The sequence below is a fragment of the Pongo pygmaeus genome, chromosome 8 (assembly GCF_028885625.2).
Source record: "Pongo pygmaeus isolate AG05252 chromosome 8, NHGRI_mPonPyg2-v2.0_pri, whole genome shotgun sequence".
Classification (NCBI taxonomy): Eukaryota; Metazoa; Chordata; class Mammalia; order Primates; family Hominidae; genus Pongo; species Pongo pygmaeus.
Window position 1 is genome coordinate 24,849,705 of NC_072381.2, and position 27,799 is coordinate 24,877,503.

At 39.9% G+C, this 27,799-nt stretch overlaps 1 protein-coding gene across 4 annotated transcripts in view; it reads right to left on the reverse strand.

Moving 5' to 3' along the window:
- Window positions 1–27,799, reverse strand: part of ARHGAP21 (Rho GTPase activating protein 21) — a 134,957-nt gene that overhangs the window by 83,555 nt on the left and 23,603 nt on the right. The window contains exon 2 of one of the 4 annotated variants that reach the window (XM_063669676.1): window positions 2,626–2,778. The exons of the other annotated variants lie outside the window; for them this stretch is intronic. Within the exon in view, the coding sequence (XP_063525746.1) occupies window positions 2,626–2,634 (9 nt within the window). The 5' untranslated portion in view covers window positions 2,635–2,778. The remainder of the gene's footprint in view (window positions 1–2,625; window positions 2,779–27,799) is intronic. 4 annotated transcript variants of the gene reach the window in all.

Here is a 27,799-nt window from a genome sequence, read left to right on the forward strand (position 1 = left end):
CCTCACCTAAAAAAAATTCTATGTAAAAATGTTAATACCTGAGCGCTGATATGAACTATTTTCCGATGCATAAATTACACAAAGCATGCAATTATCAAAAACTAAAATTTATTGTGTTATTATAACAAAGCATGCAATTATCAACACTTAGAATTTTTTTCTAGAAAATAATGCCATAAAAAATTAGTCAGAAGAAAGGACTCTCAGAAAATAGAAATATAATTGCTAAAATTAGAAATGCAATAGAAGGAATGAAAGATAATACCAAAGAAATTTTAAAGAGCACTATGGATTAAGAAACAGAAAGCATGAAAGAAGAGATATAAAACTCTGATCAAGAAAGAAACCTAAACCTTATCAGATAGTCCAACAGCAACAAAGGACATTAGAAAATAATAGAAAAGGTCTTCAGGTTCTGAGCACGAATTCAATATCCACACAGATAACCCTTCTGATACCCTGGCCTTCTTGTTCTCTGACCTCCTCTCCTCCACTCTCAGCTTTCACTTGGTCATGACTGAAACCCCCTTAGAAGCCCAAATCAAGAATCCCACCTAGAACCACCACTATTATTAGTTCACTATTTAGTTCATTCCCTCTCATCCCCCAACCCTTACAATTCTTCAATCTAGAGCTGACTCTACCACCCTTTCCCTGTCCCTCATCACCCCACGTTCTCCCTTTCCTCTTAAGCCAGCTTCAATTCACTCGTTTACCCTCTCCCACTTCCTCAAAGTTGCCTGACAAAACCTAACCCTGGATAAATCAACACTGCCTACTCTGGGCCTGCTGTACCTATGCAGGTGAACGTGGGTAGAGAAAAACAAAAACTAAGCTATTTCACTCTAAGTTCATGACTACCAACCTCAAGAGAGCCTTTAGTGTTGTCAGTCAATAGTAACACATTTCTCTCTGGTCATTCATCCTAGATGACTATTTCATCCCTTTTCCCCACCCTCACCTGCAGCAGATGGTCCTGCTTTCTATTACACTCAGAAAACAGAAGCAATAAAATGAGAACTGAATCGCCTGCCACGATCACCCCATCAACCTGCAACCATGCCCATGTTCCCCTGCCTTCCCTTCTGCTATGATGGATGAGCTGTCCATTCTCGCAAGGCCCCAGCAGTTGAGACTAGATTCCTCCCCTCTTATATTCAAAGACAGAGGTCCAACAATTCTCCCCTCTCTCTTCTGCATCACTTATTCTCTCTTTACTATATATAGCATTCCTATCTGCATACACATATTTTGCAATTTCTTTAATCTTAACAAAATCTTTTTTTTTTTTTTTTTTTTTTTTGAGACAGGGTCTTGCTCTGTGGCCTGGGCTGGAGTGCAGTGCCATGATCATAGTTCATTGCAGACTGGATCATGGGGGCTCAGGAGATACTCCCACCTCACCCTCCCAGGAAGATGGGACTACAGGTGAATGTCATCAAGCTATTTTTTTTTTTTTTTTTTTTTGTAGAGACAAGGTCTCAGTATGTTGCTCAGGCTGGTCTTGAGCTTCCATGCTCAAGTGATCCTCCTGGCTCAGCCTCCCAAAGTGGTGGGATTACAGGTGTGAGCCACCATACTTGGCCAAAATCCTCTCTTGATCACACACAACCCTCTCCAGCTACCACCTTGTTTGTCTGCTTCTCTTTGGCGCAAAACTCCTTAAAAGTTATCTGTACTTGCTGTTTCCAATTCTTTTCCTTCCATTTCTCTGAAATCCCTTTAAATCAGGCTTTTATCTGCCTGACTCCCAGAAACTGCTCTTGTCAGGGTCCCCCAGACTTCCACATTTTAAACTGAATGATCAATTCTCAGTTCTCATCTTATGTGCACCTTATTGGCACAAGGGTCACTTCCTCCTTCTTGAAGAATTTTCTCCACTTGACTTCTCACACTGATTTTTCTTCCAACTCACAGGCGACTTTGTCTCAGGCTCTTTTGTTTTCATCTTTTAAGTTCCTGAACCTGGAGGTACCCAGGGCTCAGTCTATGGACTTCTCTAGCTATACTCCATCTTTTGGTGATTTCATTCCATTTCCTACATTAAACACCATCTAATATGCAAATTACTCCCAAATTTGTATTTCTAACCCAAGCCTCTCTCCAACCTGATATGTATATTAAACTTAACATGTCTGCATAGCTGCTAAGATTTTGTTTTAAATTACGACTCCAAGTTAATCCCAGCATTTTGAAAAGGTCACCTTTATTGAACTGCAAATGCTTGAATAGTCTTGCTTCTATTTTATTTTTTATTATCTTCCACCAGTGAGTCTATCCACTCTGCCACAATAATTTGCCTCATATAAAGGTGAAAAGATAACTAGGTGGTAACATTGCCCAGCCAAACTTGCAGTAGGGGTGGCCACATGATTGAGTTCTAGTAAATGGAATGTTAATGAAAGTAATAATACAGTATACCAAAAAAAAAAAAAAAAACAAAACAAAACAGCATTTCCATATACTAGCAATAAGCAACTGGAAATTTAAAACTTTTTAAAATACCATTTACAATTACATTAAAAATATGAAATATTTAGGGATAAATCTGACAAAAGATTTGTAAGATCTACAAACTGAAGCTCCAAAACATTAAGATATTAAAGAATAAATAGAGAGACATACCATGTTCATGATTTAGAAGACTCAGTACTGTTACAATGTTAACTCTCCCCAAATTGATCTATAAATCCATTGCAATCCCAATCAAAATCTCAGCAGATTTTTGTGTGGAAGCTGCTACGATATTTCTAAAATCCACTTTATAATGCAAAGAACCTAAAATAGCCAAAACAACTTCAAATAAGAACAAAGTTGGAACACTCAGACTACAAATCTTCAAGACTTACAAAGCTGCAGTAATCAACACTGTACAGTATTGGCATCATGACACACAGATTCACAGAACAGAATGTGGAGTCCTGCTCTAGACCCAAAACCACATGATGCTGCCATTCTACTCCTAGGTATTTATCCAAAAGAAACATGAACCCATGTCAATACTGTACAAGTATAATACAATACTTGTAAACACAAATCGCCCTGGAACAACTGTATGGAGGCTGTGTGCAAGAAAAGAAAAGAACTTTGATCTGTAACTCATATCACAAACAAAAATTAACTCAAATGATCATACACCCAGGCCGGCCGCGGTGGCTCACGTCTGTCATCCCAGCACTTTGGGAGGCCGAGGCAGGCAGGTCACTTGAGGCCAAGAGTTCGAGACCAGCCTGGCCAACATGGTGAAACCTCATCTCTACTAAAAATACAAAAATTAGCTGGTTGTGGTGGCACACACCTATAATCCCCACTACTTGAGAGGCGAAGGCAGAAGAATTGCTTGAACTCAGAAGGTGGAGGTTGCAGTGAGCCGAGATTACACCACTGCACTCCAGCCTGGGTGCAGAGTGAGACTCTGTCTCAAAAAAGTCAAATAAAATAAATGATCATAAACCTAAATGTAACACTTAAAACTATGAAACTTCTGGAAGAAAATAGGGGAAAATCTTTAGGAACTTAGGTTAAGATTTCTTAGATGTAACCCCAAGGAACATAATCCATTAATAGCAACAACAAAAAATATTCATTGGAAGAACATACAATGAATTTTTTTAAAAAGATAAATGAAACTTCATCAAAATTAAGACCCTCTGCTCTTTGAAAGACACTTCCTGGCCAGTCATGGTGGCTCACACCTGTAATCCCAGCACTTTGGGAGGCTGAGGCAGGAGGATCTCAGCCAGGAGTTTGAGACCTGCCTGGGCAACACAGGGAGACCCTGTCTCTACACAAAATTTAAAAATTAGCCAGGTAGCTGTAGCTGGGCACAGTGGCTCACGCCTGTAATCCTAGCACTTTGGGAGGCTAAAGTGAGGGGATCACCTAAGGTCAGGAGTTCAAGACCAGTCTGGCCAACATGGTGAAACCTCATCTCTACTAAAAATACAAAAATTAGCCGGGTGTGGTGGCATGCGCCTGTAATCCCAGCTACTCGGGAGGCTGGGGCAGGAGAATCGCTCGAACCAGGGAGGCAGAGGTTGCAGCAAGCCGAGATCATGCCACTGCACTCCAGCCTGGGCAACAGAGCCAGACTCTGTCTCAAAACAAACAAACAAACAAACAAATTAGCCAGGTGTGGTGGTGCATGCCTGTAGTCCCAGCTACTCAGGAGGCTAAGGCATGAGAATCACCTGAGCCCAGGAGGTTGAAGCTACAGTGAGCTGTGATCACACCACTGCACTCCAGCCTGGGTTACAGAATGAAACCCTGTCTCAAAAAATAGATACATTTTATGAAAAGTATACACACACACACACACACACACACGTATATACATACACACATACACTTTTATGAAAACGAAAAGGCAAGCCATAGAATGGGAGAATATATTTGCAAATCATGTATCTGATAAAGGACTTGTATCTAGAATATATAAACAACTCTCAAAATTCAATAATGGAAATGCAAACTAAAACCATAATGAAATACCACTGCACACATAATAGATGTGCTATATAAAAACTAACCATACTGAGTGTTGGTCAGGATGTGAAGCAACTAGAACACTCAGAGACTGCTAGTGGGAATGTAAAATGGTACACTTTGGAAAACAGTCTGACAGTTTCTTAAGTTAAACATACACCTACCATATGACACCGCCATTCTACTCATAGAGAAATTGAAAGCATATGTCAACATAAAGACTTGTACATAAATGTGCACAGCAACTTTGTTATAGCCACAAACTGGAAAACAACTGAAATATTTCAGTAACAGACGAATGGATAACTAAACTGTGACACAGCCAAACAATAGAATGCTACTTAGCAATAAAATGAAATCAACTATTGATACAGGTAGCAATATGTTAATTAGGCTGAGTTAAATAACCCAGATCAAAGAAGAAGAGGAGGAAGAGGAGTACATACTGTATGCTCCATTTATATAAATCCTAGAAAAATTGTAAATACTGGTCTACACTGACTGAAAGCAGATTAGCAGTTGCTATGGGTGGGTGTAAGGATGGAGATTGTTATAAAGGGGCATGAGGAAATGTGAAGGGTGGTGAATAACCTTGACTGTGGTGATACTTTCACTGGTGCATACTTGCGTATAAACTTACCGAACTGTACAGTTTACACATGTACAGTTGATTATATATCAAACGTACCTCAACAAAGACATTTAAACAAAAGAAGCAGCAATAGGATGCTTATCATGAAATTCAAGAAAGTGGTTATCCTGAGGGGATAGGAGTGTGTGAATGAGGAAGCATGGGGCTGAGATCTGGGGAAAACACACACATTACTCCAACAGCATGGGTAATGTATAAGTTAAAATCTGTGGGGAGTTCCTAAGGGTTCATTTTATTATACCATATAAAGTCAACATGATATACAAAAAGATACATATGTGCGCATCTTTTTGTATACAGCAAATATAAACATAAAAAGTAGATCGGGCTCAGTGGCTCGCGCCTGTAATCACAGCACTTAGGGAGGCTGAGGCAGGCGGATCACCTGAGGTCAGGAGTTTGAGACTAGCCTGGCCAACATGGTGAAACCCCATCTCTACTAAAAATACAAAAATTAGCTGAGTGCAATGGCACGTGCCTGTAATCCCAGCTACTTGAGAGGCTGAGGCAGGAGAATCACTAGAACCCGGGAGGCGGAGGCTGCAGTGAGCTGAGATGGCGCCACTGCACTCCAGCCTGGGCGACACAGAGACAGACTCCGTGTCAGGGGGAAAAAAAAAAACCCTAAAAAGTAAAAATGATTCTAGAATTTAACATTGGAAAAAATAACTATTAATCATTGTTTCCTATCTCCCAACATTCTTCAAGAACACAAGATTCTATTTTGATTCTATCTCTTTTTTGCCAACTTTTATTGTAGGTTCTGAGTGTACATGTGCAGTTTTGTTACAAAAGTGTATTGCATTACTGCATGCTGCTGAGGACTGGCATAGGAATGTGATTCTCTTTTTATCTGACCCAGAATTTTAATTTTCAGTTTAGCATTGTGGTTCAGAACATAGGCTCGCATTCTCGCTTATAAGTGGGAGTTAAACAGCGGGTACACATGGATATACAGAGGGGAAAAATAGATACTGGAGACTCCAAAAGCGGGGAGGGTGGAAAGGGATGAGGGTGGAAAATTACCCGTACAATGTTCGCTATTCAGGTGATGGTTATGCTAAAAGCCCAGACTTCACCCCTACGTAATATACCCATGTAACAAAACTGCACTTGTACCCCCTAAATCTATAAACATAATTTGAAAAAAAGAACTTAGGATTTGGAGATTTGACGTCAGCTGAATCGGGCACTAACTCTGGCTCTGCCATTTGCTAGTTGCAGTATAGTGGACAATTATTTAACGTCTCTAAGCCTCAGTTTTCTCATCATTAAAATAAGAATAAAAGCACTTCTCCCAGAGAATGAATGTGGATTAAATGTGAAATGCGTATGAAGAGCAGAGTACATAAACATTTAATAAATATTAACTCCCAGCTAGGCACAGTGGCTCACACCTGTAATCCCAGCACTTTGGGAGGCTGAGACAGGCAGATTATGAGGTCAGGAGTTCAAGATCAGCCTGGCCAAAGAGACTAGCCTGGCCAACATGGTGAAGCCCCGTCTCTACTAAAAATACAAAAATTAGCTGGGCGTGGTGGTGGGCATCCGTAATCCCAGCTACTCGGGCGGCTGAGGCAGGAGAATTGCTTGAACCCAGGAGGCAGAGGTTGCAGTGAGCCAAGATCACGCCATCGTACTCCTGCCTAAGAGACAGAGTGAGACTCCGACTCTAAATAAATAAATATTAACTCCTCATTCTTTCTCTGCAAGCTCCATTGTCTTTTCAAATCTATTTTTCCTGATAGCTCTTTAAATCACAATCTCTCACAACACTTTAACATACTTGCGTGTAAAATGCAACTAGAAAGATGCATCAAAGCAAATAATGGAGCACTGGAGAAAACTGGGCTAGCAATCAATAGTGTAAGTAAGAAATAAGAAAATAAGAAACTGGATCTTGGATGAACTGCTAACTTTTTCCTCCCTATTTTTAGCTATTTGTGTGAATGAAGTCTTTGAAATCATCTATGGAGGCTATGTATATTTGAAACTAACTTATCATAAATCCGTTGTAGTTTATCCCCCACTTCTAGGATTTAGTGGAGCATAACATGAGAGACTCAAGCTAAGTCCCAAGCGACTGCAAAAGCAAGCATATGATTAGGTAGCGTTTGTAGGGTAAGAGGTATTCTAGGCTTAGTTTCCCAAATAGTCTAGTTAAGCTGTAAGTAATGACTGGATCCTCCTTTTGAGATCCAAATGAGAGTTCATTGTATATGTGCAGATCACGGTCTCACTCACTGACATACTCTTTCTTCATTTAATCAGTAAATAAATATTTATTGAGGACCTACTGTTTACCCAACCTTGTTCTACAGAGTAGATACGTGGATGAATAAAATAGTCATTAAAATTTTAGTTCTTTTTTAAATTAAGCTTCTCATTTTGAGACAACTATAGATTCACAGGTAGTTTTAAGAAATAATACACAGCCAGGCATGGTGGCTCATGCCTGGAATCCCAGCACTTAAGGAAGCAGAGGTGGGAGGGCAGCTTGAGCCCAGGAGTTCGACACCAGCCTGGACAACACAGTGAGACCTCACTCTCAACAAAAAGGGAAAAAAAAAAAAAAGAGAGAGGGAAAGAAAGATACAGAGAGATCCTATGTAATCTTTATGCAATTTCCTTCAACAGTAACTTCTTAGAAAACTATAGTACAATATCACAACCAGGTTACTGACACAGATACAATCCACTCGTGTTATTCATATTTCTCCAGTTTTACCTGTACTCGTTGTGTGTTTAGTTCCATGCAGGGTTATCACATTATGTAAGTGTATATACCCACCACACCAGTCAAGATACAGAAATGTCACATCCCCACAAGGATCTCTCTTGTTGCCCTTTCATAACTATACCTACACCTGCTCTCTCCCTCCACCTTCTACATGTCCCCTAACCCTTGGCAACCACTAATCTGTTTTTCTTTTGGTTTGTTTCTGTTTTTGTTGTTGTTGTTGTTCTGTTTTGTTTGAGACAGAGTCTTGCTCTGTGGCCCAGGCTGGAATGCTGTGGTGTAATTCGGCTCACTGCAGCCTTAACCCCCAATGATCATGCAATCCTCCCACCTCAGCCTCCCAAGTAGCTGGGTCTACAGGCATGCACCACCATCATGCCTGGCTGCTTGGTTTGTTTTGAGGGTTTTTTTTTTTTTTTTTTTTTTTTTTTAGAGACAGGTCTCACTATGTTGCCCAGGCTGGCCTCAAACTCCTGGGCTGATGTTATCCTCCTGCCTTAGCCTCTCAAATTAATCTGTTCTATATTTCCATCATTTTGTCATTTCAAGAATGTTATGCAAATAGAATCATACAGTCAGTAACCATTTGGGATTGGCTTTTTTCACTTAGAATAATTCTCTGGAGATTCACCGAGGTTGCTGCATGTATCCATAGTTCATTCCTTTTCATTGCTGAGTTGTATTCCATGGAATGGATGTACCACATTTTGTTTAACCATTTATCTGTTAAAAGACATCTCAGCTGTTTCAAGTTTTGGGTTACTATGAATAAATATGCTATGAACATTCATGTACAGGTTTTTATATGAACACAATTTACATTTCCCTGGAATAAATGTCCAAGAGTGCTACTGTTGGGTCATATGTCATCTTAGTACATCTGGGCTGCTATAACAAAGTATCATAGGCTAGGTTGCTTATAAACAACTGAAATTTATTTCTCATGGCTCTAGAGGCCCAGGAAGCCCAGGATCAAGACAGCGGCAGATTCAGTGTTTGGTGAGGGCCTACTTCCTAAATAGGCTGCACATTCTTGCTTACATCGTGGAAGGGCAAGGTTGTTTCCTGGGGCTTCTTTTATAGGGACATAAATCCCATTCATTGGGCTCCATCCTCAGAACCTAATAATCTCCCAAAGGCCCTACCCTCCTAAAACAATCACCTTGAGGGTTTGGGTGTCAACATATGAATTTTGGGAGGACATTCAGACCACAGCATATAATTGCATGTTTACTTTTATAAGAAACTGCCAAACTGCTTTTCAGACTGGCTGTACCATTTTACACGCCCACCAGCAGTGTATAAGTGATCCATTTCTCCACATCCTTGACAGGACTTTGTATTGCCACTATTGTTTATTTTAGCCATTGTGACAAGTGTATAGTGGTATCTCATCGTGATCTTAATTTGTACTTCCCTTATGGCAAATGATGATGAATATCTTTTCATGTGCTTAGCTGCCATCCCATTATATAATTTTAGAGCACAAAAGAGTCTTTTAAGATTTAATCTAAATAAGTGAACCCTTTACACATAAGGTCCAGATTTGCTAAGTGATTTATCCAAGATTGTAGCCGGTTTACATCACAGTTAAGAATTAAAATAATGGTCTCCTGAATTCGATGCTGGAATATTTTCTCTATGTTAAATTGTTTTTCATCATCTCTTTTATTTCATAATCTACATAGATTCTTCCCCGTAACAGCTTTTTGATCTAATTTATTATCTTTTACATTTTCCTTTTCCAGTGGGACTCATATTTGAACACTTTAAAAACTATACAGTATTAAATTTATTTCTAATGTATTATTATGATTTGGCCTCACAGCTCCCAAATATATCTAAGTTTTCTTTTTTTTAAAAATCACATAGGTAACTCTTGGATCATGGTTACATGCTTCACATTTCTGAACTGAGCCTGCTATGTCTTGTTTTACTGGGCTCTTTACACAAACAGAGAAGATGGGATGCAGAGTAGGCAATTTCTTTCTTGCTCTCTGCAAACTAAGATTTCTGAATGTGACACAGCTCAGGTGTCTCAGTCATTCCACCCACCCAGAACATAACATTGAAGCTCCTCTAGTCTCCTAGAGGGTTACATTTCTATGGGCCTTCACAGAAGGAGAAGATGAAAAGAAATATACATATGTGTCCTCTTCACTCCTTCTACTCACTCACATTGCCACTGATCTGTTAGATCTTATAACAAAGGCAAGCTATAGGCACACAGTGAAGGAGCCAGCAGTCACGGGTTTCTCCACCTAAGAAATATCCCTCTACACACATCTTATTTCCCTAATGTGAGTGCCAATTCATGTAACATCAGAGTGCAAGAAGCCAAGAAGTGACTGGAATAATAGCAGTTAAATTCCTGTGGACTAAGAACTGTCATTTGACTCCCTTAAAGGACTTCATAACAAGGTCATTTGATTGAATAATAACTCAAGGTTAAAAGAAACCAAAATAAAGATTAAAAACTAATTCCATAAAAATTAGATATAACAACTAGACAAAGCAAACTCAAAGAGGGTGAGAGAGACTGTAAGGGGAAATCACTAGTCATAAAGCAAATAAAGGTGATAAAAACCTCACATAAGGGAATGCAAACTGGCATCCCAAACTAGAACAATGGAAATGTTCCAAAAGACTGCAATGAAAGTTTCACAACTGCATAAATTTGCTAAAAACCATTGCAATGTATGCTTACAATGGATGGATCTCATAGTTATTAAGTTATACTTCAATAAAAATGTTATTTAGATAGATATGTTATATCCGGTTTCCACAGATAAAAAGTACAAAGTCTACATGTTCAACAGAGATGAAAGAGATAGGGCTGTCACAAAAGTAAATGCAAGAGAATTATAAAAGAGTGCCTGTATAAACAATATATAAGTCCTAATCTATCTTTTGTAATTATTTGCACTTTAAGTAGAACAGGGTCCTAGTATATTCCAGGAATCATTCATAATAAGACCCAAGAAAGCATTTTATACTGTATTCCTCTTAAAAGATACTGATATTGATTCCATCAATATCAATATCAATAAGATTACAAGCCTAACTCCCATGGACTCTTGAAAAGCATTTTGTCTTTTTTTTTTTTTCCATTTTACCATCAATATTAATAATACCACTTACTTAAAGCAAAATTTCATTCCTTACTTTAGGGCCAGTTTCATGGTGACGCAACACCTTTTTATGATGTCATTAGCTGAGAAAATACAAGACAGGATTTGAATGTGTGCAGCCACATGGCTTTTTATTCTTGTATATAAACTGTTGGAACTAGTATGGTATGACCGTCACCTGGCTCATTTTTTCTTTTGTAACACTGGAAGATGGCATGCTTGTGGGGAAGGACATGGACTCTGGAGGTAGGCTGCCTGGGTCTGGATTCTTGATTTGTTAAGTTGTGGCTCGTGGACAAGTTCCTTAACACAACTGTGCCTTGTCTTTAACATGAGGATGATAATGACAGTGCACTTCATATTCTTGTTAAGAAGATTAAGTGAGTTTGTAAAGGGATTAAAACAATACCAGGAACATAGTACATGCACTATTTAACTACCTAAAAAAAAAATAGGGGTCACTGATACATAAAGGCTTATTTTAAAAACGTATTGTGATACCACTTTTGAGATACTTGGGAAAACAGTATATAAAATATTGTTTTGTCTGAAGGGAAAAACAAAATCTTGAATATCCATAAAACTTTCAGCATATTTTTGCAGATATCACAAGTATGATGGAAAAACAGGCTTGCTGTGATGAATTTGTCAAAAATACACAGCTAATAGTAGGTGATGCAGCTAGCCCATGCTTTTCTCTAGAGTATGCCATGAATAGGAAGGGAATAATATGTTTTTCAACATTTAAATATTGCCTATTTTTAAATTACTCTATCCACAGTCCTAATGCCACAGAGATCAATCTTATTGTAAATTATTCCTCACATACTAGGATTCCTTGACAGGGTATTTCTCTGCAAAATTTTTCAACATGTGGAAATCTGATGTTGTGAACTAAAGGGTTGTTTAAATTCCAACTGAGAAAGAAGACTCTTGAATACAATTTTTTACATGCTAAGTATGCTTGATAACTTCACAAGCAGCTTGTTTACGGAGTTTCTAATTTTAAAGATTTCTTTCTCTTTTTTTTTGTCAATAAAGGTCAACAATGGGAAATGCTTTGATGATAAATATCTAGATGTATATAGATGTTTTTTCCCAAAAAGTAATTGTTTTTCAGCAGGTACTGAACACTTAAGAGATAAAAGATGATGACTGCCTGTAATCCCAGCACTTTGAGGCCGAGGCAGGCGGATCACGAGGTCAGGAGATCGAAACCATCCTGGCTAACACAGTGAAACCCCTGTCTCCACTAAAAATACAAAAAATTAGCCGGGTGTGGTGGCGGGCACCTGTAGTTCCAGCTACTTGAGAGGCTGAGGCAGGAGAATGGCGTGAACCCGGGAGGCAGAGCATGCAGTGAGTGGAGATCACGCCACTGCACTCCAGCCTGGGCAACAGAGCGAAACTCCATCTCAAAAAAAAAAAAAAAAAAAAAGATGATGACTAATGAGACTGTAATACTCTCACAACATGAAGTTGAACAATCTAAGTTACTTTAGTCGATAATATTCCAATTAAACATTTGGGCTTAATTTTTTTAAATGTAGCTTTCAATGTTCAACTTCATTATTTACTTGGACATTCATTTATAATAATACTTTTCATATGGCTGGCTTTCATAAGCTGACTGTTGACATGAGTCCCTTCTGCTGTATCTGTATGGTTTCATGTATGGATTATTTTTGAATCACTGATATTTTCACTATTATTTCTGTATTCAGGGTTCTGGTTTTTTAATTTAATTTTTACCTGGATAGCACATTTCTCTGTCTTTCTCTCTCTGATTTACTTTATTTTCAAAGGCAAGTTTTTTGTTTTTTGTTCTTTTGAGACAGAGTCTCGCTCTGTTGCCCAGGCTGGAGTGCAGTGGCATGAGCCTGGCTCACTGCAACCTCCACCTCCCAAGCTCAAGCAATCCTCCCACCTCAGCCTAGGGTATGTCTTTATAGTATAATGCCAGAAGATGGCTTTTTAATATAAACTGTAAAGGAATAACTCAGAAACCTGGTCTAGGCTATTTCCATAAGCAGCTGCTATCATGCTCTGTCCTTGTCAGCCTCTCAACCTAGAAGGGCGCATGGTTAGGAAACCACCTTCCCTTTGGACATGTACAGATCTCACACAATATTTTATCTGCAAAGTTTCAATTGTACTCCTCAGTGTTATTCTCAGGAAAATTAAAAACATCTACTTCTCATTTTTCAGAAACAGTTATGGCTTCAGTTTAAGAGAAAAAGAAATCAAAATAAAAATACTTTATAAAGTAATTTGCATATGCTACATACACTGCAGGACTGTTTCCTAAAAAAAGCAGAAAGCCTAGGCCAGGCATGGTGGCTCACACCTGTAATCCCAGCACACTGGGAGGCCAAGGTGGGTGGATTGCTTCAGGTCAGGAATTTGAGACCAGCTTGGTCAACGTATCGAAACACCGTCTCTACTGAAAATACAAAAATTAGCTGGGCGTGGTGGTGCACGCCTGTAATCCCAGGAACTCAGGAGGCCGAGGTACAAGAATCACTTGAACAAGGGAGGCAGAGGTTGCAGTGAGCCAAGATTGCGCCATTGCACTCCAGCGTGGGTTACAGAATGACACCCTGTCTGAAAAGAAAAAAAAAAAACCAGCAAAAAAAAAAAAAAACTTGAAGATACAACACTATAAAACACTCTTCAAACTTTAACCATAATTAAATGATAATACATGATCCCCAAAATTTAACTGACAACTGCCACATTTAACTATTACTACAACTTTGAGAGGCATATACGGTATTTACATTTTTTAAAATGAGGCTCAGAGAAATGCATACTTCAAGCATTTTCTTGTTAAATGAAATCTTAAATAACTTAGATCTTGCTGAAACAAAAACTCCTATCAAAAACAAAACTTCCCAGGAGTTTATCAGTTTGACTGTTGAACAACTGAGCAAACTAGGAATCGGTTTTTTATTTACGTTTTATTTTTAATTTTTGTTTTTTGAGACAGGGTCTTACTCTTTCACCCAGGTTGGAGTGCAGTGGCGTGATCTCAGCTCACTGTAACCTCCGCCTCCTGGGTTCAAGCAATTCTCCTGCCTCAGCCTCCTAAGTGGCTGGGATTACAGGCGCCCGCCATCTTGCCCAGCTAATTTTTGTATTTTTAGTACAGACAGGGTTTCACCACGTTCGCCAGGCTGGTCTCGAACTCCTGATCTCAGGTGATCCGCCCCCCTCCGCCTCCCAAAGTGCTGGGATTACAGGCGTGAGCCACCGCGCCCGGCCTAGGAATGGGTTAACAAATAATGACTGATATTAGGACTGCTATAATCATTTAAATCTGCTTTATATAGATTTAAATGATCCTTTTTTGTAAAGAAGGATAAATCAATATATTTAAAATTGGGGGGAGGAGGGGTTGTGGTGTAAAAATGTAATTTTGGCCATTCATGTATTTCTTCCTTAATGAACCATGTAGCAGTACTCTAATAATAAGTATTCAAATTTGTTTGTTTTTTCCATTCCTATATTTTAGTAAACATTTTAGTAAACATAGTAAACATTTTAGTAAACATAGTATTTTCTTCCTAAAGGCAGAAAGAGAGCCAAATGATGGAAAGAAATAATTTGCTGAATACATATTCAAAAGAGTTTAGTGGCAGTCAATCACATTTAGTATAGGTCCAAAACAACAAGAGCATCCAATCAATATAGATATTAGCAGTTTATAGTGGCACAAGCATTTGGCCCCTACTCTCAAAGCCTAACTAGCTCTATTAAGCATTTATAATCAGTTACTTTTTAAGCATGTCTACCAAAATCAAAGATCACGATTTTATTTACATTCCTGATTTGCTGTTAACTTCCCAGAGAGTATCTACCAATCATAAAGATACAATGAGATTATCATTTAGTGCAACAAACCTCTTTCTTTTCTAAATATAATACTGTATTGATAGAATTGTCTTCTTGGCTGGTGCAGTGGCTCACACCTGTAATCCCAGCACTTTAGGAGGCTGAGGTGGGCGGATCACTTGAGGTCAGGAGTTCAAGACCAGCCTGGCCAACATGGTAAAACCCCGTCTCTACAAGAAATACAAAAATTTGTCAGGCATGGTGGCAGATGCCAGTAATCCCAGCTACTCAGGAGGCTGAGGCAGGAGAATCGCTTGAACCTGGGAAGTGGAGGTTGCAGTGAGCCAAGATCGCACCACTGCACTCCAGTTTAGTTAACCCACTCACTAACATTATTTTCAATAAGCAGAGGACACTGAAGAAAAGATACCAAGCTAAAACAAATCAAGAAAAACATGGTACCACAGTGTTAAGATGAAATCAAATGGGAATTCACATATACTTCACTGGAAGTCCAATCTTCCTATAAACCTACTTGGCAATAGCTACTAAGAAACTTCAATTTTATACTTGTTAAGCCAGTAAATAATGAAATAAGAGATAAGGGCAAAAAGACATATTACAAGCTATTCATTCCACGGTATAATAACTCAAATTGGAAACTACTTAGGCCGGACATGGTGAGTCACGCCTGTAATCCCAGCACTTTGGGAAGCCGAGGCAAGAGGACTGCTTGAGCCCAGGAGTTGAAACTAGCTGTGTAACATGATGAGGCCCTGTCTCTACAAAAAATTTAAAAATCAGCCAGACATAGTAGCATGCATCTGTGGTCCAAGCCACATGGGAGGCTAAGGCAGGTGGATCCCTTGAGCCCAGGAGGTCAAGGCTGCAGTGAGCCGAGATAGTGCCACACACTCCAGCCTGGGCGACAGAGTGAGACGCTATCTCAAATAAATAAATAAATAAAAATAAAGATAAATAAACTCAAACTGGAAACTATGTTGTCTAACAACAACAAAAAAGAATAGTAAGTAAATTATGATATAGCTCCTAAAGTCATGACTGTGAACATTTTTCAATGGCAGGAGAAAGTGCCCAAAATATAATGTTAAGCAAAAATATAAGATATAAAACTCCCCAATATGATCAAAATTATTTTAATCACATACACACTTTTTGGAATTAGGAGCTGTTTAAATTTTTTCCTGAACAATTCATGGATTTTCTATAATGAACATGCACGCAAGCAGTTGCTACCTTTCACATCCAGTTGCAACCTTTCACATCCAGTTGCAACATAACACGGCACATCCCTGCAGATGAGTTATGACTGTTTTCACGTTTCCCGTGTACTAACTGAACAAACTATTCCTTTCTCAGCACCAAAGTGCCTTACAGCAGAACTTCCCGATCAGTGTACTTTAAGGCTTAAAAGCAGTTTCTAAGCCAGGTGAGGTGACTCACATCCATAATCCCAGCACTTTGGGAGACTAAGGCAGGCAATGGTTTGAGCCCAGAAATTCACCTGCTACTTCCAGGAGAGCAAGGGCAACCTGATACCAACCTGGGCAACATAGTGAAACCCCATTTCTACAAAAAATACAAAATTTAGCCAGGCATGGTGGTGCATGCCTGTAGTCCAAGCTACTCAGGAGGCTGAGGTGGGAGGATCGTTTGAGCCCATGAGGTCTGGGTGATGGAGACCCTATCTCAAAGAAAAAAAAAGGCAGTTTCCCAGGCCCTCTACTGTAGAGAGTGCCTTTACTGTAGGACTTACTGACCACATTATAATTGCTTGTTCATACATCTATCTTTTTAATCACAGAGCAGCTTCCTGACAAGATGCCCAAGTCTTAACTCTAGTGCCCAACACAAAACCTGACAGAAAGTGGGACCTCAAAAATGAATGAAATTTATACGAAATGAGTAAAGTTTACATAAAACAAGGATAATAGAAAATGAAGACTTTAAAACGTTGTTGGGGAATTGTTCTTATTTCCTTATTTCTCCATTTTCCTCATTTGAGGCAGTGAGTGCATACAGCACATTTCACAACTAGACAAAACCAGAGAAACAGACATAAACTCAAATACAGATATGCCTATTTTTTACACATATTTTCTTGTAAAGAAGTTTTACCAAATATAATAGAGATACTTTCAAAAGCTACTTACTTTATGATATGAATAAAATCCTGTTTACTCTGAATCAAGGAACAGATTGCATTTTTATGGTTAAAAACAATTACTTCCCTTCCCTTTGGGTAGACAGGAATCACCAAATTAAAAGTCAAGCTTAAATTTCAGTTTATCCTAGCTACCAATGAAATAATGCAATCCCCTTTGAGCAGATACAAGCAATACCAAGCATGTATATAGGCTACGGAAGAAAAAGGTACAGACGGTGAGACACATATCATGTGGTTTCACTATTTTGTTTGAAGAGCTATGGTTATCTTGACTATGATTATCAGAGACTCATCTTATTAAATGTATGTATAAATAAGTTTTTATAATGTAAGTTAATTTTGAGTTATCAGTAATACTATATCAGCAACCAATGTTAATGGTGGACTCATTTTCATTGGCAACACTTGAGAGACTACACGATTTCAAAGAATTTTATAGGTAGAAGGAAAATCAGAGATACTAGAATTCAATTTGGTGGCCAGGTGCAGTGGCTCATGCCTGTAATCCCAGCACTCTGGGAGGCCTAGGCGGGTGGATCACCCGAGGTCAGAAGTTCAAGGCCAGCCTGGCCAACATGGTGAAACCCCATCTCTACTAAAAATACAAAAATTAGCTGAGAGTGGTGGCGTGCCATCTGTAATCCCAGGTACTCATGAGGCTGGGGCAGGAGAATCCCTTGAACCAAGGGAGGTGGAGGTTGAAGTGAGCCGAGATGGCGCCACTAACTCCAGCCTGGGTGACAGAGAAAGACTCCATCTCAAAAAAAAAAAATTCAATTTGGTTATTCACCATTTTATAGAACAGAACACTGACACTCCAAGAGGTTAAATTATTTGCCAAATGTTACACAAATATTGGTGACCCAAACTATTCGTTAGGGTCCAAATTAAGGCAGGACAGACCAGTAAGAGAGTACTGCTCCAATAGGCCAAGACTAGATGGGGAAACAACTCATAGAAGATGATGAAATGGTTTTTCACATGTGTAAAAATATAGGATCTCTATGTATCAGCTAGGGTGAAGGCACTCTCATATCAGACATGAATCATCCATTTACTTATTAGTTCTCAATGAAGGTAGACTGTCATAGTCTGCTATTTCCAGGAGAGCAAGGGCATCCTGACACAGGAGTTAAGCTCTGTCCTAAAAGAACCCATGCCCCATGAATAGGAAGAAAGACGGAAGCTTAAAGGGAGTAGCATCAAATATACCTAGAATTACTGAATCTCAGAGATGGGGTTTCCTTTTTCTTTCCCTTCCTCCCACTCCAAATCTCTGAGACCTTTTGCTGAAAGATAGCTTAGAACAGAAATTCAATATACAAATATTGAATACTGTATACAGAGCTGCTCTGCTGGGGGAAAGAGGCAACAGCATTGGTACAGAAACCTACTCTACTAATTCCTTGGAAACACTAATAGTCTGATAGGGACTTTTAAAATCATAGATCTAGTTGAGCCAATTTATTTTACAAATACAGACACTGAGTCCCTGAAAGACTCACTGGTGGCCTCATAGCTAATTAGTGACACAGCTTGGACTAGAACCTCAGTTTCCAATCTTCTGATCTTGGAACTTTTCCACCACACCACTAACAAACTGTTTTAACAATCTGAAGATAATAGCTATTGGCTAATATATCATTCTTTTTTTCTAATTTATATTTATGAAAACATAATGTATGTTCACTTAGGATACACCAGAAAATAAACCTAAGCAAAAAGGAAATAATTTAACTCACCTGTCATTCCCCGTCTAGAGAAAATTATGTCAATACTTCAAGACATATACATATTCTTCCAGACTTTTTCATACATAAATATACACCGGCTGGAAGTGGTGGCTCACACCCATAATTCCAATACTTTGGGAGGCCAAGGTGGGCGGATCGCCTGAGCCCAGGAGCTCAAGACCAGCCTGGGCAATATGGCAAAACCCCATCTCTACAAAAAATACAAAAAATTAGCCCAGCATGGTGGCACGTCCCTGTAGTCTCAGCTACCCAGGAGGCTGAGGTAGAAGGATCATCTGAGCCCGGAAGGTTGAGGCTGCAGTGAGCCGTGATCACGCCATTGCACTCCAACCTGGACATCAGGGTCAAGGTCTCTTGTCTCAAAAATAATTATATGTATATGTATGTATATATGTGTATATATATGTATATATGTATATATGTGTATATATGTATATATGTATATATGTGTATATGTATATATATGTGTGTGTATATATATACACATACACACACAAAATACATACTTTAGGAAAATCTTCTAACCTATTTCTTTTTATTCAATATTTTGTATGTCTTTCCATATCAATTACATATACCTACATCATTATTTTTAAAGACTACATTGTATTTCATTACCTAAATCACATTTTATTTGTTCACTCTTCTCTTTGTTCATTATCTTTTTTACACTACATTACTACTACTATTATTATAACTACAACTGCCTTATAGACCAGTGTCTATGAAAAACCATTGAGAATTACATTAGGATAAATTCCTAAGAATGGAGCTGCTGGCTCAAATGTTTACTTTTTGTTTGTTTTTAGTTTTAGACACAATATTTTAAAGTGCCATCCAGAAAAGCAGGGAACCAAATCCATTAACAGCATGAGATTGCTATATCCATATCCCAGCCAACACTGGGTATTTTTTTCATCTTTGCAAATATGTTAAAGATGAAAATGGTTCTTCATGTTTTAATTTTTTTATTCTTTCATTACTAGTGAGGCTAGACATCTTGGCATATAACATGCTATTCTAAGTGTCCCATAATATAAATAACATAGAAAAGCAGGATGGGCGTGGTGGCTCACTCCTGTAATCCCAGCACTTTGGGAGGCCAAGACAGGTGGATCCCCTGAGGTGGCGAGTTCGAGACCATCTGATCAACATGGTGAAACCCTGTCTCTACTAAAAATACAAAAATTAGCAGGCGTGGTAGCATGTGCCTGTAGTTCCAGCTACTCAGGACGCTGAGGCAAAAGAATCACTTGAACCCGGGAGGTGGAGGTTGCAGTGAGCCGATATCGCGCCACTGCACTCCAGTCTGGGTGACAGAGGGAGACTCCGTCTCAAAAAAAAAAATTAAAAAATTAAAAAAAATATATATATATACACACACACAAACACACACACACACACACTTAATAAAACATAGAAAGGCAGATACAATATAGTCTCCAGCGTCTTTAAGATTAAATTAGAAAAGTACATGGTGTCATTGGTGTTCAGAACACAGCTCCCATATAAAATTACAAACTGGGGTTAACAGGAATGTCTTATAATAGTAGAAATCAAAGCAAAATCCCTGGGGACTGGAAAGGAAGCTTAAAATACACAGAAACTGAGAGGTCATCAGCTGGGGTAGCAGACCCCTTAGAGACAAGATAACAAGCCTTTCAGGGTAAGAGGATCAAGCTGTCTTACATTCTGATTAGTGTGAGCACTGGTATGTACCCTAACTTTAGGTGGAAACATCAGAGTTGGTCCAGCTTTGAGTTGTTGGGTCCAGCAAAGGCAAATGGCATGAAGCTGAGCTAATAGCATCCACAGTTCCCTGGGGAAACAGGGCTCAGACATGGAGCAATGAGGCTGTCATCCAACTTCTAATGTGGTAATAACATACAGTTCACTCACGTTCTTTCAAATACATCGCTGAGGTCAATCTGAATTGTGTCTTATTTATTTCAAAAACCTGTAGAAGGTTATTTATTTTATATCTTGTTCATGAAAAGTTATGATTAAATATCAAAAAGTATTTTAGACACATTTTAGAGGCATTGGTGGAACTTACTATTTAAAACCCTGGAGGAAGGCCTTTTAGAAAGCAATAAATTATTTTAATCACTTCATAATTTATGTCCTATAAATACAACTGCCTTTCAACATAATGTATTTCTGGAAACATTGTAAGATGGTTTATTTTAATAGGCAATATTTTTACACAGAATAAATGTTTTAATTGGCTAAAATACAGAAATGACCAAATAATGCCAGAGAAGCTCAATAATACCAGAGAAGGTTGAACAATGAGAAACCTCTAAAACCTTTTACAAGGGCAAACTGTTATGATTTTTAAGTAAGCATAAATATATAAGACGTATATTTTACAAAGAGAATCTTCAAGTATTATGAAGTGCATACAATACTCACAAAAAATAGAAATCCAATATACCATAAATTTTACTAAAAATGTGTAAGCTAGAAATAAGAAACATGAATCACTCAGATCGGCCTGAAGAGACAAAATGGAATTCTCTGTTACAAGAAGGGCAGTAACACTGCTTTACTAATAGTGCAGGTGTTCGGATTTTTGTTGATGATGTTGGTATTGTTGTTATTACTGAAGTCTAGTAGATGGGAGAGGAATGGTGTTGGGAGGGAAGGACATAAGTTTAGTCTGTGATATGGGTTTAAAGCACCTGTAAGGTGCCAGTGGAGATACTTAGCAGTTAAACAAACGAATCTAAGCTCAGGAAAGTGATCCAAGATTTGGAAATCATCAGTCTATCATATGATACCTATAGGCATGGAGTCGATGAAAACATCCATGGTAAGTATAGACTATGGGGGGAAAAACTGGTACAATTCTTCTTACTAAATTATATAAAATATTTAAATCAAATTTTAAGTAATTTTAATTTTCACAAGAAGAAACCATTTCTAAGAGTGTGTCTTCTTACAAACCAGCTCTATATTCTGGAAATTGTAACAGCCAAAAGTTGGAAACAACCCAAATGTCCATTAAGAGTAGAATGGATAGGGCAGACACCATGGCTCACGCATATAATCCCAGCACTTTGGGAGGCCAAGGCGGGTGGATCACCTGAGGTCAGGAGTTTGAGACCAGCCTGGCCAACATGGTGAAACCCCATCTCTTCTAAAAATACAAAAAGTAGCTGGGAGTGGTGGCAGGCGCCTATAATCCCAGCTACTCAGGAGGCTGAGGAAGGAGAATTGCTTGAACCTGAAAGGTGGAGGTTGCAGTGAGCAGAGATTGTGCCATTGCACTCCAGGCTGGGCAACAAGAATGAAACTCTGTCTCCAAAAAAAAAAAAAAAAAAAAAGAGTAGGATAAAGTGTGGTCTATTCATACAATGAACTACCATAAACAAATTTTTAGACAATTTACAGCTAATGCAACAGCATGGATAGATTTCAAAGATAATGCTGAGTGATAAAAGTCAAACACAACAGGTACATACAGCGTGATAATATTCACACGAAAGTTCAAATAGGCAAAACCACTATACGGTGATGAAGTCTGGAGAGGGATGATCTTTGGAGGAGAAAACAATGACCGCCAAGGGCATAACAGAGGCTTCTGAGGCGCTGTTCATGTTCTATGTCTGAGTGGCCAATGACGACACAGGCGTGTTTACTTTGCAAAACTCGCCAAGCTATGTATTTATGATTTATGCATTTTATGTACTGCTACATTTCTATTTAAAACCTTTACAAAAACAAACATGAATCTGATTGTCATTGTCATGCTAAAAAGCCAACAACAGAATTCCCATCACACTGGGAAGGAAATCTAAAACCTTCTTTTTTTTTTTGAGACAGAGTTTTGCTCTTCTTGCCTTCTTGCCCAGGCTAGAGTGCAATGGCACTATCTCAGCTCACTGCAACCTCTGCCTCCCCGGTACAAGCGATTCTCCTGCCTCAGCCTCCCGAGTAGCTGGGATTACAGGCGCTCGCCGCCACGCCCGGCTAATTTTTTTGTATTTTTAGTAGAGATGGGGTTGCACCATGTTGACCAGGCTGGTCTTGAACTCCTGACCTCAGGTGATCCACCCGCCTCGGCCTCCCAAAGTGCTGGGATTACAGGCATGAGCCACCGCGCCTGGCCCCTAAAACCTTCTCTTGCAGAGGGATTGACTCTAACCTAACACCCTCATCCCTCTCCCCCATTCACTGGCTCCTGCCACACAAATCTCCTGGCTGCGTCAAAGCTCACTACCCAAGCTCTGTCTCATCTTAGGGGCTTTACTACCATAAACCAGGTATGTAAAGAAACTGTATTGAGTAGAAAATGAATGTTTTCTTTTCCTGTAAAAGAGTTTTATTTTTGTAATTATATTTTTACTTCTATGTTCATTCGTTTAATATCTCTCTCCTCCACTAGACTATAATCTTCAGGAACACAGACATGCGTGTTCACCATTTTACAGCCTATACCCAGCACAGTAGTCAGGACAAAATCAGGTGCAAAAGATATACACCAATGGCCCACTGAAACTTCATTTTTTTCTAAATTCACAAGTATACACTGTAACACCAAGCTGGGATCTAAATGTTAGGATTATTACCCGAATTACGTTCCTTTGATCTCTAGGCCCCAGAAAGTACCATTCAACTCACCCATACCCCCTTATGCCTAGGCCCACAATCATCAAATTTAACAAAATATTTTGACTGGTCACTATGGTTTGTGGTAAGCTTAACATAAATTCCCATTCCCTATTGTACAAGAAAGAATTAACACAGGAGGCCTGACTGCTACCCTTAGAAAGGCCAGCTTGCAAGGCGGCCCCTCCTTTGGTGTTTGGCAACTTGGATTTCAAGAGGGTTCCCGTCATTCCTTAATGATAGTGGCTCCCCGTGCCTAGACTGTGCAAATGACATGGTTTATGCTGAACACTTCCTTTCCTTCTGGGAGTCTAGAATGTTGATATATACTAGGCTGAAGGTACGTATGTGACCTGTCCCCACTAAACATCTTGTCTTGAATGAGCTTCCCTGGTAGGCAGTATTTCACACATATTTTAACAATCTGTTGCTGGAAAATTAAGTATATCCTATGTGGCTCCACCGGCAGAGGACTCTTAGAAGCTTGTAGGTGGTGTCCTCTGAACTTTGTCCCATACACTTTTTCACTTTGCTTTTGTATTCTTTCACTATAATACATCACTGCCTGCGTACTACTTTATGCTGAATCCTCTAAGTCCTCCTGGAAAAGAAATGAACCATGGCCAGGCACAGTGCACGCCTGTAATCCCAGCACTTTGGGAGGCTGAGGCAGACAGATCACCTGAGCTCAGGAGTTCAAGACCAGCCTGGCCAAATGGTGAAACCCTGTCTCTACTAAAAATAGAAAAATTAGCTGGGCATGCTGGCATGCACCTGTAATCTCAGCTATTCAGGAGGCTGGGGCAGGAGAATCGCTTGAACCCGGGAGGCGGAGGTTGCAGTGAGCTGAGATGGTGCCACCGTACTCCAGCCTGGGTGACAGAGCAAAATTCCACCTCAAAAAAAAAAAAAAAACAAAAAAAACGAAAAGAAAGAAAAGAAACTCCCTGAACATTATCCATTATCTCCCAATTCCTAAATGGATTATCATCAATCACAGTGATAGAAAAAAGAAGAAAACCATGATCCCTACCTTGCAATATTCATGCTATGTGTCATCCCCTACCCTTGAGTGTGGGCTAGACCTAGCGATTTGCTTCTAATAAATAGACAAATAGAATCTAGGGTGGGTGCGGTGGCTCACGCCTATAATCCCAGCATTTTGGGAGGCTGAGGCAGGTGGATCACTTGAAATAATGAGTTTAAGACCAGCCTGGCCAATGTGGCAAAACTCCATCTCTACTAAAAATACAAAAATTAGCTGGGCGCGGTGGCGGGTGCCTGTAATTCCAGCTACTTTGGAGGCTGAGGCATGAGAATCACTTGAACCCTGGAGGCAGAGGTTGCAGTAAGCTGAGATTGCCCCACTGCATTCCAGCCTGGGTGATGGAGTGAGACTCTGTGTCAAAAAAAAAAAAAAAAAAGAATAGAATTTAGCAAATGTGATGGGATATCACTTCCAAGATTAGGTTACGAAGGACTGTGACCTGTCTCGCCTGCACTCTCTCTGCCTCTCTTCCATCATTTCTTCTTATGAAGCCAGCTGCCCTATTGTTAGCTACCCTCTGGAGAGACCCATGTGTCAAGAAACCTCTGAGGGCAGCCTCGGCCAACAGCCCCCTTAAGAACTGAGACCCTCAATCCAAGCACCTGCGGGGAGCTAAATCCCACCAGCAATCCATGAGTGAGCCGGAAAGCAGACCCTTCCCCAGGCAAGTCTCAAGATGACTGCGGTTCTGGCTGATGGGCATGATGACAGCCTCGAAAGACCCTGAGCTGAAGGACCCAGGTAAGCCACACCTGGACTCCTGACTCCCAGAGAAACTGAGATAATAAATGTTCCTTTAGTCACTAAATTTTAAGGGTATTCTATTACTCAGCAATAGATAACTGAACTGACACACTCTACCACCAAAAACAACTAAAAATCCAGAGAATATATGTGAAACAATGGTTTCCAGGCATTGGACATCAGGCCCACAAGGGACACTGATCCCTCAAAAAGAGGACACAAACAGTGGGCCCTATGGGCACCCTAGCTTACTGCACAGAAAGTTTCAGGGCCTTGGCACAGGGCAGGGGAACCAGGCAGGGCAGCTCAAGTTCACAGCACAGAGTCCTGGAGAAGAAAGTGGCCCAGAGAGACAGAAAGCTCTGAGAATCTGCAGGGGGTCCTCCCCGACCCGTCTTCAGCTGAGCAATGATGAGGGAAAAGAATCTCCTGAAGAAATTACAGGCACCAACCCTCGAAACTCACACAGGACGAAGAAAAGAGCCCGTTTTCGCCAATGAGTGGGAAAAACCTCAGCATTTAGGGGCAGTAGGTAAAGTACTCAGAAGCGTACTGTGCCTCTGTAGTGGGGCAGAGTGGTTCTGAGAATGTTAGCTCAAGGCGGTAAAATGTGACGCTGGATGAAGGCTGAAATGAGGCACTATGACCTAACACAGGATTAATACTGAGGTGCGGGCTCAGTGGAGGCTCAAATATATTACTGGGATGGCTCTAGGAAGTCTGGAAAAAATGATGGCCCACATTAAATGAAGTAGAGATGCCAGAACTGCTACGACAGACCATGACAGAAGGGATCTGAAGGCTCAGAGAATCGGGCCTGCTAAACAGGTCTATGTGCTATGTGTTACATCGGAAAACCAACCAGCTAACAGTGACCCTCAGGAGGGCCCACAGGACACTCCGTGTACCCGGCAATACTGAATGTGCTGATGGAAGCAGTGCCAGTTCTCTGTCCCCTTCTGGCCAGCACTGACAGTAGAAGATATTGCTATAGGTCTGGGGTTCTTAAGGACCACGGAGGATGTTAGGATCACAGAACAGCAGAGGTCAGGTAGCAGCATTTAACATTCAAAGTCAATGAAACGTAGGAATGAGTATCAAAATCAAGATGGCATCCAGAGGCCTGACCCAGAATCTCTAGAGATGGGTAACAAAACATGTTCCTAGGGGTGGCCCTTCCCTGGCTCTCATCCACCCCTGGGAAAGGTGAAAGTGATGTCCCAGATGGGGCAAAACTCATTAAGCCAAGGGAAACCATCCAGAGGAAAAGGGCAGCTGGAGGTATTCGCTGCTGAGAAATGGGTGAAATGGCCTTATAAAGGGGTCTGGGTGAAGGGGTGAGGGGTATGAGGACAATATGACAAATAAAGGGATGAATTTCACCAACAGAAAAAGAAAGAGACAGAAAGCAAGAAAGAAAAGAAAGAGACACCTTTTGGTCTAGTATGTTCCCTCTCCCACTTTCCTATCCCATCTTTTCTTCTTCTCCAGGTTCCCCTTGTTCCCTTTCAGTTCACATTTTCTCCACTACTGCCTAAATGAGCCATCAATTTAAAGGATGCTTTTTTCTTACATTTTATACAGAGCTTTATAATTTCTAATTTAAAACCTGATGAGCTGGCCAGGCACGGTGGCTCATACCTCTAATCCCAGCACTTTGGGAGGCCGAAGTGGGTGGATCACTTGAGGTCAGGAGTTCGAGACCAGCCTGGCCAACACGGTGAAACCCCGTCTCTACTGAAAAAATACAAAAAATCAGCTGGGCATGGTGGTGTGCAGCTGTAATCCCAGCTACTAGGGAGGCTGAGGCAGGAGAATCATTTGAACCTGAGAGGCAGAGGTTGCAGTGAGCCCAGATCGCACCACTGCACTCCAGCCTGGGCGACAAGAGCGAAACACCATCTCAAAAAAAACCAAAATAAAACAACCCAATGAGCTGAACACTGTCTTCAACTAAAGAGCCAGTAGTGTCAGAGTCATATGTACTGCATTTTGGGTGGAAATTCTAAGGCATTTTGTTGATAAAGCTAGTAAATTCAGTAGCTCCCACATTTGCTTATCATATATGACCACCCTTAGAAAAATTAAGTGCTACATTCTTTAAAGGACCTATTGTATAGTTTGTATTAAATGAAGGATTTTCCCATTCATCTTCTAAATTTAAAGTCACTATGAATGGGACCCTACACAAGAAACTTTCCCCATCAATCATGAATTAAACATGGTACAACACAGGAGTCAAAATTTCATTTCTCAAATATACAGTACTATGTAAAAACATATCCTGCTTTTCTAAGAATCACTTTTTGTTAGAACTAGAATTAAGAAGCCCAAGAAATCATCTAATCAGTTTATAACACAGGAAAACTAAAATCCAGAGCATTAACACACTTGCTCAGTCACACTACCAAGCAGCGGCAAAGTGACTAGTGAATACGTGCCTCTACTCTCAGGCAAACTGTTTTCCCCAAAGTTGGGGAGGAGGTAGTATTTTTAAGTGCTTTTCTCTTTGCAATCAAGTCCAACTCTCATCAAGAAGCCAAAACAGATGGGTCTGCCATCCATTCATCCACACACCATTTAGACTCTTCCTTTAAATTCTTCCTTTT